A 16,240-nucleotide genomic window follows, 5' to 3' on the forward strand; every position below is an offset into this window, starting at 1 on the left:
TCAGCTGGTGCTAGAAACACGAGGCCGGAGCCCTGCACATGGCTCATGGCTGCGTCTCCCACCAGAGGCCAGCCAGCAACACAGGAAGGAGGGAGCCCCTCAGTGAAACGAGAGGAAGAGGCAGCATTGCCATGTCTTAAATATGAAATTATTGTCTTGGAAGCTCAAAATGTCCATATTTGCTGAAAAACGATGGTACGCTGAAAAGAAAAATGGAAATAAGCATGCAATAAGTATGCAAATAAGGTTTTTTTTCTTATTTATTTCATATTGCAAACTGTAAGAGCCAGTGAGGGAGTGAGAACTGGGTCATCCAAGTTGAAGCATTTCTTTATGTGGAGGCAAGCAGTCATAAGCAGGGATCCTGGTTTTCTCCGATTTAAAAACATCCCCAATTTTCAATTAAAAAAAAGTAACCCCAAATGCACAATTTTCCATGCTTTAAATGAAACACCACTAATATATAGATAGATAGATTGTTAGTGTTGTTTCATTTTAATCATGAAAAATGTGCATTTGTGATTACTTTTTTTTTACCTGGAAATTGGGTATTTTTTAAAAATCAAGTGAAAACCAGGATCTCTGGTCATAAGGAAGTGGGATAACAAACCCCCCAAAAATCAGTTAAGCCTCCCTAAAAGTGAATTGGGTTTTCCATATGCTGCACCAATTACTTGCCTCAAAAAGGATCCCACACTTCGACTGTTACCGAGCCTACATCACACAAGGGCCGTGCAAACGCCACAAGGACCACACACCCGGTCACCCCGCTGCGGGCAGGAGGTGCCTCTGGGCAAGGGGCGGGGCGCGAGGGAGCCGCCCCGCCCAGCCCCTCCCCTCCTTGACAGCCGCCTCGCTCCTCCCCCTCCCCTTCGCTACACCTGTAGCGCTTCGCGTACCAACGGGGCAGGTCCCCGCCGAGCCGCCGTAGCTCTGCGGCTTTGCCCGCCCGCTCCCTGCTGCCTGGGTTGGGGCCCTGCCACCGCTGCTTCCTCCCCCGCAGCCGCTCGCCCGGCCGCTGCCCTGACGTCGTTTCCTTCCAACATGGCGGGGGCAGGTTGTCTCCGCTGCCGCTAATGGAGGCTGGTGCGGGCGGGCGGCGCCGGCACTGAGCGGTCGCGGCTCCAGCACAGCGCAGCTTAGCGCCCCCAGCCCCGGCTGCCGCCGCCGGCCCCCGCGGGCGGTCCCCGCGCTGCGCCCATGTATGAGGGGAAGAAGACGAAGAACATGTTCCTGACGCGGGCGCTGGAGAAGATCCTAGCCGACAAGGAGGTGAAGAAGGCGCATCACTCCCAGCTGCGCAAGGCCTGCGAGGTGGCCCTCGGTGAGACCCTCGTTCGCCCCCTGTCCCAGCGCCGGTGCTGAGGGGTTGGAGACGGGGCGGCCCGGCGCGGCCCCAGGATGAATAGGCAGAGGCCGGGCCGCCCTGGAAGCACAAGGCGGGCGGGGAAGGAGGGAGGGAGCAGGTGACAAGCGCGGGTGGGTGGGGGATGGAAACGAGACAATGACACCCGGGCCAGGCCGCGCCTCATGCGGGTCCGTCTGCAGGGAGGGGCGGGGGGGTCTGGGCGAGGCCCCTGGGAAGGGGCCTTTTATCACGGCTGGAAAGTGGGGGGGGAAAGTCTTCCGTGCGCTGCAGAGACCCAACAGCCCGGTGGATGGAGGAGCTCCGCGCCGGGGGCTGGTGGGGGGGGTCCTAGCCGGGCTCGTGTTCCGGGGAATAGGGCAGGGGAGTGGAGACAGCGTCTGGGCTTCCCCGTGGCCCAGCGGCTGGCGCAGGACTGCGGCCCTGGGCGGCTTCTGCAGGGCTCTTGGCTTCAGTGGGGAAAGTGCGCTCCACGCATTCAGCAGTGGAAACGGCCCCTGTGGCTGTCCCTTGTATGGGAGAGGTGTTGGTGTCTGACTTTCATTGAGCACGGTGAATAGCCCCCCTGTATATTTGTCCATCTTTTGGCAGTGCTGTTTTGGTATTTGTTTTTGTTTTTTTTCTCTCTTTGTTTCACAAACATTTGGTGCTGCAGGAATCTCCATTTTAAAAGGCCCAGTTCCCCTAAGACATGCTCATTTAAAATAAAATGAATGACAAGTGGTTTCAGGTGTGACACCTGGCTCAGAGTCCAAGCGCTAGTTTTTTTTGGTGGGGGTTTAATCACACTTACCTTTTTAATAACGTACCTGATCGCTTCTCTTTTGTGAACGACCCTGACAAACAGGAAATTGGAAGGAGAAAGGGGTTAGTCACAAAACGATGTCAAACATGCAAAGTAAACACATTGAAGGAAACAGCCTTTTAGTCTTTCAATTGTAGTTAGAAGTCATTTAGGAGTCATTAGTTAATAAAATCAGTCAGAAGTATGATTTAAGTTGATCTCCCTTTAATACATAACAGACTTATGGGGGGGGGGGTTATTTATCGCTTAGAATTAGGCAAAAGCAGAATTTTAATTCAGTTTATTTGAATCAGTTATTTTCCAGAGGCTAAAACCACAGCCTTCCATTGTGCAAGTTCTTAAAGGCAGTGACTTAAGGGCAGTGACTGTGTTTGTGCAGCATGTAGGCAATCTAAAACCCTCCTGCAGGTTAGGGTCTGCCTGCACATATCAAACTTGCATGAAGCTCCATTGATTTGTCTGCCAGTGTAGAACCCAACTGAGACTTTTTCCCCTGGATCTAATTGCAAGACTAGAGCTAAGCGCAGAAATACGACACGTGGGTGTAAAAGGCAACAAAGGACAGCAGTGAGGGAAGATAAGAGCAGAGAGGCAGTTACCTATGTTAGTCTGAAGTTGGGCAGAAGGCAGGGTAGATAAGCACCTTATGGACTAACTAAATAAGATATATAAAGAGCAAAAGCTTTTGTGAACTTGAACTCGTGTCATCAGATGATAAGATGGAAGAGAAGAGCAACACACATTTTTAATGCATCTGTTAGCTTAATACATTATATTCTAAGGATTTTAAATAGGATAAGTGATGTTACTAAATCATCCATAGTTTTAACTGGAAAAGTGTTTAGATTATGGTTTAATGAAAGCTCTTTGTTTGTCTCCAATGGCTCCGTATTCTAGTAATTTTAATTTCTTGCTCTTGAACAAGTTTTCATCTATAGGTATTACAATGCCTTACAAGACAGTGAATATTATTCCCATTTCAAAAATGAGGGAAGAGAGTGATGGATCTTTGTCTTTCCAGTGCTGTCAGTACAGTCAGAAATGAACATGAATATGTCGATTTCTGATCTAATCCAATGTTTGGCATAGAAGTGTCTCCAAAAGTGTCCAGATTAACACCTTGGATTTGGGCCTTTGAGAATCAGTACTCTATTAATAAACTTTAGTGAAGCTATATCTGATAAAGTTGAAGGTACTGAAAGTATTCAGTTGACAGATTTGTTTTCTTACTTTTTTTGTTTTGCTTAGTGCAATTATATTTATGATGTAGAATTTGTCTGAATATTTAGTCCAGTAGGGTCTAGGTTTGCTTATCTAAGGCATAACAAGCTTTCTTCATTACTATTTTAGGATATTCCCAAGCACAGCAGTGCCAATAATATAATAGCATATTACTAGCTAATGGTAGGTTAGAGGAATTCTGTAATTACAATCAGTTGTGACTTTGATCCAAATATTAGTTTGGCTTGGGCCCTTCTTTTATTGGGCATCTTGAAGTTAATACTGATCTGTCAAAGTTAGAGACTCAATGTCCATTGTATTTTCAAGACGTAGCTTTTGAAAAGGACCGTTTCTCAATAATAAACTGATTAAACAAACAGGCCATGGAATCATAAGAAGGCATACAGAGAATACCTTTAACTGGCCATAACATAGAAGACCAAAAGTGTTTGGAAGCTTTTAAGAGATGTATCATATTGATGGAATATAAAAGACCCTACAAGATTTGTCTATTATATGACTAATGCCTATAATGAACTAAGTTTTGAAAAACTGAATCGAATAATACAACTTTAGCAGACTATCGGTAAAGATTTTGAAGTGCACAAAATTGGTAGCTGTACTTCATATTGTTTTCATTCATACTCTCTTTCAAATCATTGTTAGGCTGGTGGGAGTCCATATTTAATCTAACTAATTTTCCTTGCATTCTAGCTGGCTGCAACTTTTAGCTTTATTTCCTGGGGAGAAAAACAATTATTTTAGTGTTCCTTTTGTTCTTTTTCTTCCCTAAAATTATGTAATCAATGTGATGAACCCAGCACACACAAATAATTCACAAAACACACTAGTGTTCTCTGACAATAGGCAAAGAAAGCAGTAAGAAAACACTCTTTTCTAGATTCATAAGAATGTATTATGATCACCAGGAAGTAGAGATTTAAAATAAAATCTTCCCTTATCTCTCTTAATCCCTGTGTATTCTACAACATTTAAGTGCTAAATTTTTCTTAGAAATTTTTGGGGTAATTTTTTGCTTTGTGTCTAACTGAATTGTCTTGCCTTCAACCACAAGTTGAAGGTGAAGTCCTTTTCAAAATTTAATACAGACAACTTCATTGATTGGTTATTGGACATAGTGGGATAAAATGTAAATTAAACCATTGTTTCATGAAATGTGCTTTGAAATGAATTCAACTTTAATTTTAAACAAATATTTCATTTGCATTACAACTTATTTTTCGGATTTTAGCTTCAGGAGGATTAAGTCTAGTATTTATATTAAATCTTTCACAGGTTGCACACGGAGAGTCATATAGAATACGTTCAACTATGTGCCTAAATTGTCACTTTTTTAACTTTCCATTGTTCATAATGTCCTCTAAGAAGCTAGAACATGTTATACATTTAATTTTTTCACTGTATTTTTTTACATTATTGTGCACCAGACACTTTTAAAATATGATAGCAGAAGTGTGTTCATCTTCTGAATTGTGCACTGTTTAATGTAGGCAGCAGGATTAGATCTTTATTGTTCTTGGGTAACAGCAGACAAATGATTGCTACCATTTTGTATTATAACTTTGTGTTTCATCTATATTGTGCAGAACAGTAAAACAATTTGAAGGGAAATTGAATTGTATGCCTACTTTAATATTCAGCTCAAAATACTTTTACAGGGCACTAGATGAACTGTTTTTTTTTTAACTGAAAATGTTTAACATTAAAAGCATTTGTGTCAGAATTAGGCTGTGGGTCTGAATGGATAAAGAACAAATTCAAAGAAGGCTCAGGTTGAGCAAAACATTTATTCATTACTGAAGGTTTTGGCCTATTTACAGAGCACTCTGCCAATCATAAATCAAGATGGTCCCTGGCTGCATGCTTTCCTTCTCCAAATATCCAATTTAGACTACGAAATACCCAATCTAGACTACAAAATATCCATGGAACTGCAACATGCTTGAAGTTAAGGACATCATTAAGTGTTTTGTTCAATGGGGGGATGCCAGTTATGAAAAATATACTAGAATTTAACCCCAAAATTCACGGCTGCTGCTTGGGTTGGCAGGACCTCCGTGTAGGGAACCCATTAAGGCATGACTACTATGAAACTTCCCTCAGCTCTGGTCACTCTGAGCTCCCGGTGATGTGTATAAATGGTGTCAATGGTCGGCAGCATTGTTACCCACTTCCAGAAAAATGACCCAGCTTGGGTATTAGGCAAGCTTTTGCTTTTCCTTACCGCCTAACCGTGGCAGGCACAGCCCTAAAGTACAGGTTCTAAAGTACAGATTCGGCCTTTGGTGTAGGGATTGACAATCTATAAACCCATGTGAACTTAGAGTATAGATAGCATGTCATGCAGCTCTTTCGGTGATAAATAACTGTAAAGAACTGAGAGTTGAGTGTAATTATTTGAACCTGGAAAAAGCTTAGAGATTCCAAGTAGATTTGATTAATCTGCACTGTCACCTATGACTTTACAGTTCTTCTGCCTCCCTTTCTTTAACCTTCACCTATAATACTACTTAAGTAGTTCTCAGTTTCATTAAACTCAAGGTACCCCTTGGAAAATGGCAGCGCTTAGCTTTCACTTGTGTTTTGACTATGGAAAAATAATGAAGTAGTTCTTCTGTTTTTAAAGAACTCAGACCTAAAGACTGAGAGTCAGGACAGACTGTTTTTGACACTTTATATTTGACACTTTGAAATCTCAGGGTTATCTTGTGAATCAGGTGTAGGTGTTTGCATATCTAATAGTGCTAATATTGACAGGTTGTAGCCATGTTGGTCTAAGGACATAGGCAGACAAGGTTCTTTGGATAAATCCAATATCTTTTATTAGACCAACTAAAATAGTTGAAAAAAATCTTCTTTGCAAGCTTTTGGGTACAGATACCCTTCATCAGGCTGAGGAAGTGTCTGCAGTTGGTCTGTGCTCTTCCTGGATTAAATAGTAAAGAAGCCCATACACATGCGAGAGAGCCTTTTAAAAGTTATAACTTTAAAGGGATCCATGGGCACAACAATTAAGAATCACTGAGTTAAATGGTCATGTCTTAGAAGGGGAAGGAAAAGGGTGCATAGATGTGTAGTAAGTTATGTACTGCCTGTTGTTAGCCATGCTGGATTTTATCTACATCTCTTAAATTTACACCATGTTATGGCTGTGAAATGAATTCCCTTAAAAGGTTAAATTAGTTGACATTTCTGTTTCTCCCCACCCCATGTATGCTACCAGGCTTTGTAACTTGGGTGCCACACTTCAGACTCATCCAGCTTGTCTCCAAAGTTAGTGGTTACTTTTTTAGGTACTAAAGCTACACTTTATTGCATGGCTGATAGGAAAGCTAGTAATCCTGTAAAGTGTATATTTGTTTCTTTTGATAGCATCACTGTAGGAAAAATAATGAAGAATAATATTTCAATGGGATGGGGGTGCCAGTTATAGACTGTATTAGTTATGTGGGCATGGTATTTTGGGGCTGAAACAGAATTTTTTTTAAACAACCCAGGAAATTAAAATGGGATGAACACCTTTTTTATATTAATTCTTTGCCTTTCTCCTTAGCACTTTAATTGTGATATGTTCTATTTGGTATGGTAAATAAGGAGCTTTTGTTTGATGCTTGTTATACTTAGGAATTAGCTAGCAGGGGTTCTCTGTTATTAATATAGCTCACTTGCTTTTGCAAGGCTTAGGGCTATCATTTTAGAACAGTAAGGCTTCCTTGACTCTGTGAACTGTGTTCCAAGTCTTCCATCACTTCTGAAACCTGATGCGTTGGTACTGTGCGAGATTTGTAGGACTGATTTAGGAGAAGTATATCAAAATGTTAGTCCAGTATCTTGAATGCTGTACTTAGTCTGTGATTCATTATGAGTAATGACACTGACCGACCCTAATACTAGGAAAGGGAAAAGTCATAGCAACTCCTCTTACGCTAGGGTTAATGGTGGCTGCATTTTGCCTGTTGGTCACAGCCTCATACAGGGTTTAATTTCTGTAGTAAACTGTATAGCCAGCCCGTACCTAGGCTTGTACACCTTCCCAAATTAAGATTTTAAAAATGTCATGAAGACTGTGTCCTGACTTTCATACTTTCTAAATCTCATTTTAAATTACTTTGTTTTAGCACATCTTTATAGTGCAGAAAGGGCAGCTTTTAAATATAGTCCTGTATAATAAGCTGGAGTAGGGCTAATTGTAATGTTGAAGCTTCAATGATAAAGTTATTGTCTTGTTGACCACATTTGCACCTGTTTCCAAAATGAATCTGCTTTACTGTTTCATACTTCCTTTTTTGTAGCCAGTCTTTTCTTTTCATATTCCCTACCAGTACATTGTTCTGCACTTGTTACCTTTTTTTTTTCTTTTCTTCTGTCTTTGTTCTGTCTTTTTTTCCTTAACTTTTCTCTTCAACTGCTCTCTTTCGTCATTTTAGTACCTCTTGCTTTTTCATTTTTAGAATAATGGCACTGATTCTATTAATTTGTTGTTATAGTGGGATATTTATTTCTTCTAACATGGAATATTTAAAAAACTACTTTTTAGCTTAATGATTGTTGAAATCAGATATTTGAACTAGCTTCTTCTGGAGTCCTCCAGAGTCTAACAGTCTCCAAAGTGCATTGTTTAAAAACAGCTGACTTGAAGCTCAGTGGCCCATGAGAATTGGCAAAAATGTGGCATAAGAAAAATTGAGAACACGGCTGTGGACCCAGTGTTTGGAGGTAGAGGAACTTTGAATGGTGCCTGCCCGCCTTCCTAGAAAACCAGACAACATGGGATTGTTTTGTTGGAGGTGGGCTAACACGCCCAATTCTGTTTAGCCTTGGTGCTTGCAGTATAGACGAGCCTTTTGAATTTAGAGCTGGCATAGCTATGTCAATGTCCTTAGCACAGAAGTGGTATATATCAATGGAAAGGGGTTTCTGTGCCAACCTATCTACACCCTTTCTGTGAATTGCATAAGCTAAGCTTATAGAATTGCTCTTTGTTTGGCATGGAGTTGACATTTTAAACTTCCTTGCTGATAGCTGTCCTGGTGCAAATTTATGGTTTAGACCAGCTCTGGACACTTAATATTTTGCTGTAGGCAGTTGCCAGGTGGAAACTTGAGTGGGGGAAAAAAAAGAGTAGCAAATAAGAATGTGAGAGGTTCTTATTCTGGGTTCTGTTCTGTGTGTTCAGTGACATGATGGCTAGCAAAAGATTCTGGAATTGAGCTCTTGGTTTAAGGATTTTGGATCTTGGGGTTATACAGTTTGGTTGGCCTTCATCTAAGTAGAAGAGAGCCAGTTTCCTAGGTGACATGCTGGCTATACAAGTGAAAAATGTTAAACATAAGGATAGAATGAGAGGCGGAAACAAATGAGCATGCATTTAGCGCAAAGTGTTCAGAAAAAAATCAAGGCAACAAAGGCTTTGAAGAGAAGAATTTTTATTTAATTTTGTGTTCACCAATGCTAGGAGTTTGTGTAATAAACAAGAGGAATTGGAATTGCTTGTGTGTATAAATTTGACTTAGTTCATTTCATTGAAACCTGGTAGGGAAAATTGGCATGCTTGAAATGTTAAAATAAATTGTTATAACCTATGTAGAAAGTGGGAATGGCACGAAGTCAAAATGACCTTATCTTATTTCAGCATCACTAGCAACTTTGAAGCAAATGATCTTCATAGAAGGTTAGGGTTGGAAGGGACCTCAGGAGGTCATCTAGTCCAGTGCTTCTCAAAATGGTAGTCTGTGGACCGGTGCCTGTCTGTGAGCCACAGGTCGCCGGTCCGCAGTGAGTTGTCAGGAAAGAAAGAAATATATTTTCAGAAGCATAACACTAATACATCATAGTGCCACAGTTTGTACGTTCCAACACTTCAGGTGACGTTGCATCGTGCGAGGTGAGGAAAGAGAAAGAAACAGCCAGTCACGTATTTGTGTAGCGCTGTTACATGCAGTTGCTGCCACCGGCTGAACCGGGCACCAGTCCCTGGCCTACTGGAAAAAAAAATTGCTGGTCCACCACATCAGGTAGTTTGAGAAGCACTGATCTAGTCCAACCCCCTGCATAAAGCAGAACTGTCCCCAACTAGATCATCCCAGCCAAAGCTTTGTCTAGCCGGGTTTTGAAAACCTTCAAGGATGGAGTTTCCACCACCTCTCTGGGTCACCTGTTCTATTGTTTTACTACCCTCCTAGTGAGAAAATTCATTCTAATATCTAACCTGAACTTCTCTTGCTACAACTTGAGACTTGTTCTTTGTTCTGTCATCTGTCACCACTGAGAAAGGTCTAGCTCCATTGTTTTTTGAAGCCTGTTTCAAGTAGTTGAAGGCTGCTATTAAATCTACCCCTCGGTCTTCTCTTCTGCAGACTAAATAAGCCCAGTTCCCTCCGCCTCTCCTCATTAGTCATGTCCCCCAGCTTCCTCTATTCTTGTTGCCCTCTGCTGGATTCTCTCCAATTTGTTCACATCGTTTCTGTAGTGGGGGGCCCAAAACTGAACACAGTACTCTAGTTGTGGCCTCACCAGTGCTGAATAGAGGGAATTAATTAGGGCTGTGCGAAACTTCGGTAGCTGATTCTATTCAGAGGAGATTCAGCCTGATTCAAGGACCAAATCCGAATCAAATTGGGAGGCAAAGTAAAAGCTCCAAAAAGATTTGGCCAATTTGGAGATTGAGCCATGGACTAAACTGGCAGCTGACAGTTGCCTCCAGCTGGTAAGTCTGTTGAGGTTGGGGGAGGGAAGGTGCATGGGGGATTGGAGCTGGGACAAGCTGCCCAGCTGGGGCGGGGGGTGCATTACTTGGGGAGCGGGGTGCAGTAGTGCTGGGAGTGGCGGCTCTGCCCTGCTGCCTCTTGCCCAGGAGAGGCGGGATGCGGGTGTGGCTCACTCCAGGCAGAAGGGGGCAAGCGGCAGCAAGGCAGAGCCCCCACTCCCAGCGTTGAGAGCAGGGGCTATGCCCTGCTGCTGCCCAGAGTGAGCCATGCCTGCGTTGTGCCCCACCCCGCCCTGCCCCGTGTCAGCTGGGCAAGCAGCAGCAGGGCATAGCCCCTGCAGCTCCCCCTGCCAGGGCAGAGGCAAGCACAGCTAGAGGAGCCATGAGAGAAGCCCCCATGGCTGCCCTGCCTGGCTCAGCCTCCAGCACTTAAACCCAAAAAACATACACTCGCCAGCTCTGGCAGCAGGAATTAAGGATTCAGGGCACTGGGGATTGCTTCCCTGCCTGGCACCCGTGTGGCAGCTGCCCCATGGCATGGGTGCAGTGCAGTGCAGCTCAGCAGGGCACCCTGCACTGTCTGGGACCTGGGGCAGCTCCACATGTCAGCCAGAGCCCAGCAGCACTCAGCCTCAGTGGCCCCAGCTCCCAGAGAGTGTGTGGCACCCTGTTGAGCCACGCTGCAGCTGCCGCACGAGTGCCAGGCAGGAGGAGGTGATTCCTGCTGCCCCCACTGCCCCGTGCTGCTTGTGGGGGCTCTGCTGTGAGCCACCAAACCCCACTGCCAGAGCCAGTGTTGGGGGGGGGTGGGGTTTAAATTGCCAGGATGCTGGGGCTGGGTGGGGCAACCATCGGGGGAGGGGTGAGATCGGGGTGCAGGGGCTGTGTGGGGGGCTCTGCTACGTGGCCCCAGAGCCCCCACAGCCGCTTGTACTGCTGGTGAGTTTGTGGGGGGTTTTTTTGGTTTATTGTTTGTTTTTTATTCCTGGACTGCTGGGGCCAAGTGGGGAGGTTGTCAGGGTGGTGGCGATCAGGGAATAGAGGCTGCACGGTGGGGTTCTGCCAGGAGGCCCCAGAGCCCCCACATCCCCTGCTGTAGCTGGTGAGAACGGAGCTTTTTTTTTTTTTTTAAGTGCCAGGACTAAGCTGGGGCTGGGCATGGCTTCTCCTGCAGCTCCCCCCCCACCTGGGGAAAGGCAGGCACAGCTGGAGGATCCACCTGGCTGTTCCTGCCTCTCCCTGGCCGATCCAAATCTCAACAAATCTTCCTAAGCTGATTCAGCCGAATCAATTCAAGAAAGTGATCCGAATCTCTGAATCGAATCGCTGTCCTCCGAATCGGCTGAATCAAAATCGAATACTTGTCTATTTGCACAGGCCTAGGAATAATCACTTCCCTTGCCCTGCTGGCAACACACCTACCAGTCCAGCCCAGTATGCTGTTAGCCTTCTTGGCAACAAGGGCACATTGCTGGCTTGTATTCAGCTTGTTGTCCACTGTAACCCCCAAGTCCTTTTCTGCAGAGCTGCTGCCCAGCCAGTTAGCCCCCAGCCTGCATGGGATTGTTCTGTCCTAAGTACAGGACTTTGCACTTGCCTTTGAACCTCATAAGATTTCTTTTGGCCCAGTCCTCCAATTTGTCTAGGTTACTCTGCATCCTAGCCCTACCCTCCATCGTATCTACTACACCCGCCAGCTTGGTGTCATCTGCAGACTTGCTAAGGGTGCACTCTATGCCATCGTGCAGGTCATTGATGAAGACATTGAATCTTGAATCGTTATAGGTTGATATTCTAAAAGGTAAAGCGTAAGATGAGGTATTGGCGTGTTACAGACTTCTAAATTACATTGGAGGAAAAAGATGACTATCCTTAAGCATCTATCTGTTGTAGGGGGCGGGTGGGAAGAGAAGCTGCTTTACCATGGAGACTACAATCTGAGTGTCATTCTTCAGTCTTATGCTACCAGTGAGAGAACATCTTCTGAATTTCTTAAGTCGTAGATGACAGTTTCCTTGCTCAGAATGTTGCATCAAGCTGTGGTGGGTGTGGAATTCAGTTTTGGGTCTTATCTGACACAGAGAGAGGAATTGAGCACAGAACTGAAAAACAGTGGTGGTTTATGTTCATGTGATCATGACTGGATTATGGTTTGTTTGATAATATCTTTTACTGGATGAGCTATAGAGTTGTGGGGAAACTAGACAAAGTTTTCAGGCATAAAACGATTTTGTACTTGAATTTTGTTCAACATGCCTCCCAATTTGTTGCTTATTCCCTGGACCATCACAGCTACTATGACAATACAATAGAACAAGATTGTTCTGTGCAAACCTATAGTTTATATACTTGGTGCTGTTAAAAGGCCAATTCATGAAGCAGAAAATTACTATGAACAAAATTTGCAATGTGAACGATGATTAAAAACTTGTCTTAAGGATATTTTATAAATATTGGAAGTTAGGAATCATGCCTCTCTCCTTTATTTATTTTTTATTCTTTTCTTTAATGTGGGGTATAGGAGGACATTGTCCTAAATGGACAATGATACAATTGTCATTCATGTGTTGAAGGCTGGAATGTCAGTACATATTTCTGTATTGGGGAGGGGAAAACCACATAATATTTGTATCCTGATGATATTTCCCATTCTAATTGTAACTAAGCAAGGTGTTCAACAGACATTACTAAAGCCAGTCATTTGTAAATCAGTAGCTCCAGGTAATGTATGTCCATGAGGCTTAAAATTGCTGTCTGGGGTCTATGTCTACTGTGGGTATGCCCCCCCCCGCCCCATTTTCCCCTATCAATTAATCTTGAAATGAGGAGGTAAACTCCAGGAGAAAAATAACTTGAAAACAACCAGGGTGAAATCACTCTGAAGAGTGTTTCTTCTGGGACAGCAAATAATTATGCAACTTACCCTTTTGAGAGAAGCCACAGTACAGTCCTCCAGCATCTCAGAGTGCTTTACTTCCTTCCTCACTTGGCTTCTCCTAGGACACTCTCAGGCTGGACTTCATTAGTCCCATTGAGCAGGTAGCAGAACATGTCCCTTTCACTTTATAAAAGGACATTGTTAATTTAGAATGGTCTCAAAGACCCACAAGATAGATTTAAGTTTTTTTTCCTTGGTCATTTATAGGGAAAGGCTCAAGGAGCAAAATCCTATTCAGTGTCAGAAGGAAAGTTGGAGGGTGGTTTAATCAAAGGACTCTTCATTTCAGTAGGCATATTTTAAATAACCAGTGGTTAGAAGTTTTAAACTAGACCAATTTGGATTCAAAGTAACATTTCTTAAGAATTTTCATCTTAATTAACCATTGAAATAATTGGTTTCTAGCAGGTTTTAATCACTGGAAACTTAAAAATTCAGGTTAAATGCTTGAAGCATTGAAATGCTAGTTATGGCTAAAGCTATAGGGTTTTATCAGTGGCTTCTGTTGATGCTTTTCCTGGTATTTGGAAAACCTAGAGGTTCGTGAGTACTGGGTCTTACGGCTATCAGTATGACCCTGAATATCTGGGGTCAGGAAGGAGTTTCTTTGCTATGCCAGATAGTCACAAGTGTAGGGTTTTTTCTTTTTGCTTTGTGTAGTTTGGGGCATGATTCTTGTTCCTAGGACCTTCTTAATGCATATGCTAATGAACTGCTGTTCCTGCAGTGGCTGGGCACTAGCTGTGCCCTGACCTCCCCAGCTTTTTACCTGTCATTATAGAGTGCTCTTGGTGTTCTTTCTGGCTGTGACTGGAGGTTTGCGGTTGTAATTTTGGGGGTTCCTTCAGTTAACAGTGGCCCAAGCACTTGGGTAACTAGACTCAGTGGCCTTTCCCATTCTATTTTTCTAGATCTTTTTCTGAAATAAATCCTCTATTTCAAACTGGAATTAATTCAGGGAAGTTCTGCACCTTGTCATGCATGTAGTCAGACTGTATGATCACAGTGGCTTCTTCTGGTCTTGTAACCTATGAAAAGTATTCACTGTTGTGAGACAGTGACTTCTTTTTTTTTTTTCCTGATGGAGAAAGCATCTTCTCTCTGTGACAACTGCATTTTATATTTACTTAAATATAAAAATGCATTTTCTGGTATTGTGCCATGATGTATTTTCTCAGCACAAACTGATGACAGAAACTAACAGAGAAATCATATTTGGATAGGAAAGTTACTGCCTCTTGCCTGTCTGTGCCTCTCCAGGAATGAAGAATACAAAAAGCTTCACAAGTTGATTCAGGGGTTTGGGTTGTAGCCGTGTTGGTCTAAGGACATAGGCAGACAAGGTTCCTTGGGTGAATTTGATACCTTTTATTAGACCAACCCAAATGGTTAGAGAATAGTTATTAAGCAAGCTTTCGGGTTCAAAAACCCTTTGTCAGGCTAAGGAAGCTTCAGCAGTTGGTGTGTGCTCTTCCTGGATGGAATGAAAAGTAAAGAAGCCAGGGGCTGGGCTAGGGAGTCAGTTGCCAGGCAGATTATAATGTATCAAAAATCCAATGTCTATGTTTAGACCATGATCTCTAGTATCCAGCAGGTTGATGAAATGGAGCTCATAGGCTCATCTCTGGGAAGTGTTGTGTAAGTATCTCCAATCTCTCAGTCCTGATCCTCAAGGGAAAGAGTGGCCCTCCTGTGAGAAATGTGCCCCCACTGGTAATTGAGTGTTTCTGTCTCTGATGGATTTCCGGTGTGCGTTCATTCTGGAGCACAGTTGTTGTTTGGTCTCTCCTACATATCTTCCATCAGGGCATTTGGTGCATTGGATGAGGTATATTACATTTCTGGAGGTGCAGCTGTAAGATTCAGGAATGCTGATGGCTCTGTTGTGGGGTGTAGTAATAGTGGGGGTGGTGGAGATGTGTTGGCAGGTTTTGCATTTCTTGTCCTGGCACGGTCTGTTTCCTTTTGGTGTGTTCTGGGCTTGAGGAAGTTTGCTTCTGGTGATGAGGTTGGCGAGGTTCGGTGCTTGTTTAAAGGCTAGGATGGGTGGCTCTGGGAAGATCTTTTTAAGAATACAGTCTCTGTCTAGTATGGGTTGCAATTTTTTGAGGATTTTCCGTACGGGTTCAAGGGATGGGTGATACGTCATAACCAGCGTTGTGCGATTTGTGGGTGTTTTTCTTCTGTACTGCAGCAGTTCTTCACGTGGTATCCAGGTGGCTCTTTCAAACGTGCGATCTACCTATCTGGAGGAGTGTCCTCCAAGTTGATTCAAGAATGCTATTTTATTTTCTTTATGCAAGAGGCAAGGCTTTCTTTGGGTGACTTCTTTTATTGACCAACTATATCATATCGCCCTAAGAAATCCTTGTCTTGCATAATTTCTGAACTGTCATGACTACATCATCACACTTGTACTACCTTTTTTATTTTTTGTTTTTTAATTAATTTGTGGTTTTGAAGAAAACATTTTCATGCCTTTATAATGAAGGAGAAAGGAAGAATCCCAATGTAGTAAACATGTTAGTAGCTTTAATCAGACTTACAGAATATTCTCAGTTTACTTCTAAAACAACATTTGTAATAGCACCTAACTGGTGGATAAAAGATGTTACTGTAAAGCAGGGGCAGGCAATTATTTTGGGTGGTGGGCCGCTTATTGAGTTTTGGTAAGCCATCAGGGGCTGCATGATAGGCAGCTCAGAAGAGACTAATTTTCTAAATTTTTAGGGTCCCCACAGGCCAGATAGAATGGTCTGGTGGGCCACATCTTGCCCACCCCTGCTGTAAAGCATGGCCAGGTGGTATCCACAGCAGGTGGCACCTCCAGCCCCAATTGAAATCACAGGTACCTGTGTAAATTTTATATAAAGATAGAACTTGGCACAGTGAACATCTTTTTATTCTTTTCTACTTATTTTTTTTCAATTGAATTTTGCTGCTTAAATGGAGATGGTTATAATTGTATCGCTTATGGCCATAGGCTTGCTAATTAAAAATAGGCTTTCATCCTATTCCTTACACTTACGCACTTGCATAGATTCTTTTTTGTTTGTTTTTTTTTTTTACAGTTTCACATATAGTTTTGCAAAATGCATTTCCAAATATCTATTGCTGAATTAAAGCAGTGGTGCTCAAGCTTTGGGGCCCCACAGACCAGGATCAAACCCATGCTGCCTCTGC

At 43.2% G+C, this 16,240-nt stretch overlaps 1 protein-coding gene across 2 annotated transcripts in view; it reads left to right on the forward strand.

The window, feature by feature from the left end:
• The first annotated feature begins 932 nt into the window (after positions 1-932).
• Positions 933-16,240, forward strand: part of ARFGEF1 (ADP ribosylation factor guanine nucleotide exchange factor 1) — a 146,822-nt gene continuing 131,514 nt past the window's right edge. The window contains exon 1 of one of the 2 annotated variants that reach the window (XM_059724005.1): positions 933-1,324. In XM_059724005.1, coding sequence (XP_059579988.1) covers positions 1,201-1,324 — 124 coding nt within the window. In that variant the 5' untranslated portion in view covers positions 933-1,200. The remainder of the gene's footprint in view (positions 1,325-16,240) is intronic. The other variant, XM_006261995.4, reaches the window with a different exon arrangement.

This window comes from Alligator mississippiensis, chromosome 3 (genome assembly GCF_030867095.1).
Source record: "Alligator mississippiensis isolate rAllMis1 chromosome 3, rAllMis1, whole genome shotgun sequence".
NCBI lineage: Eukaryota > Metazoa > Chordata > Crocodylia > Alligatoridae > Alligator > Alligator mississippiensis.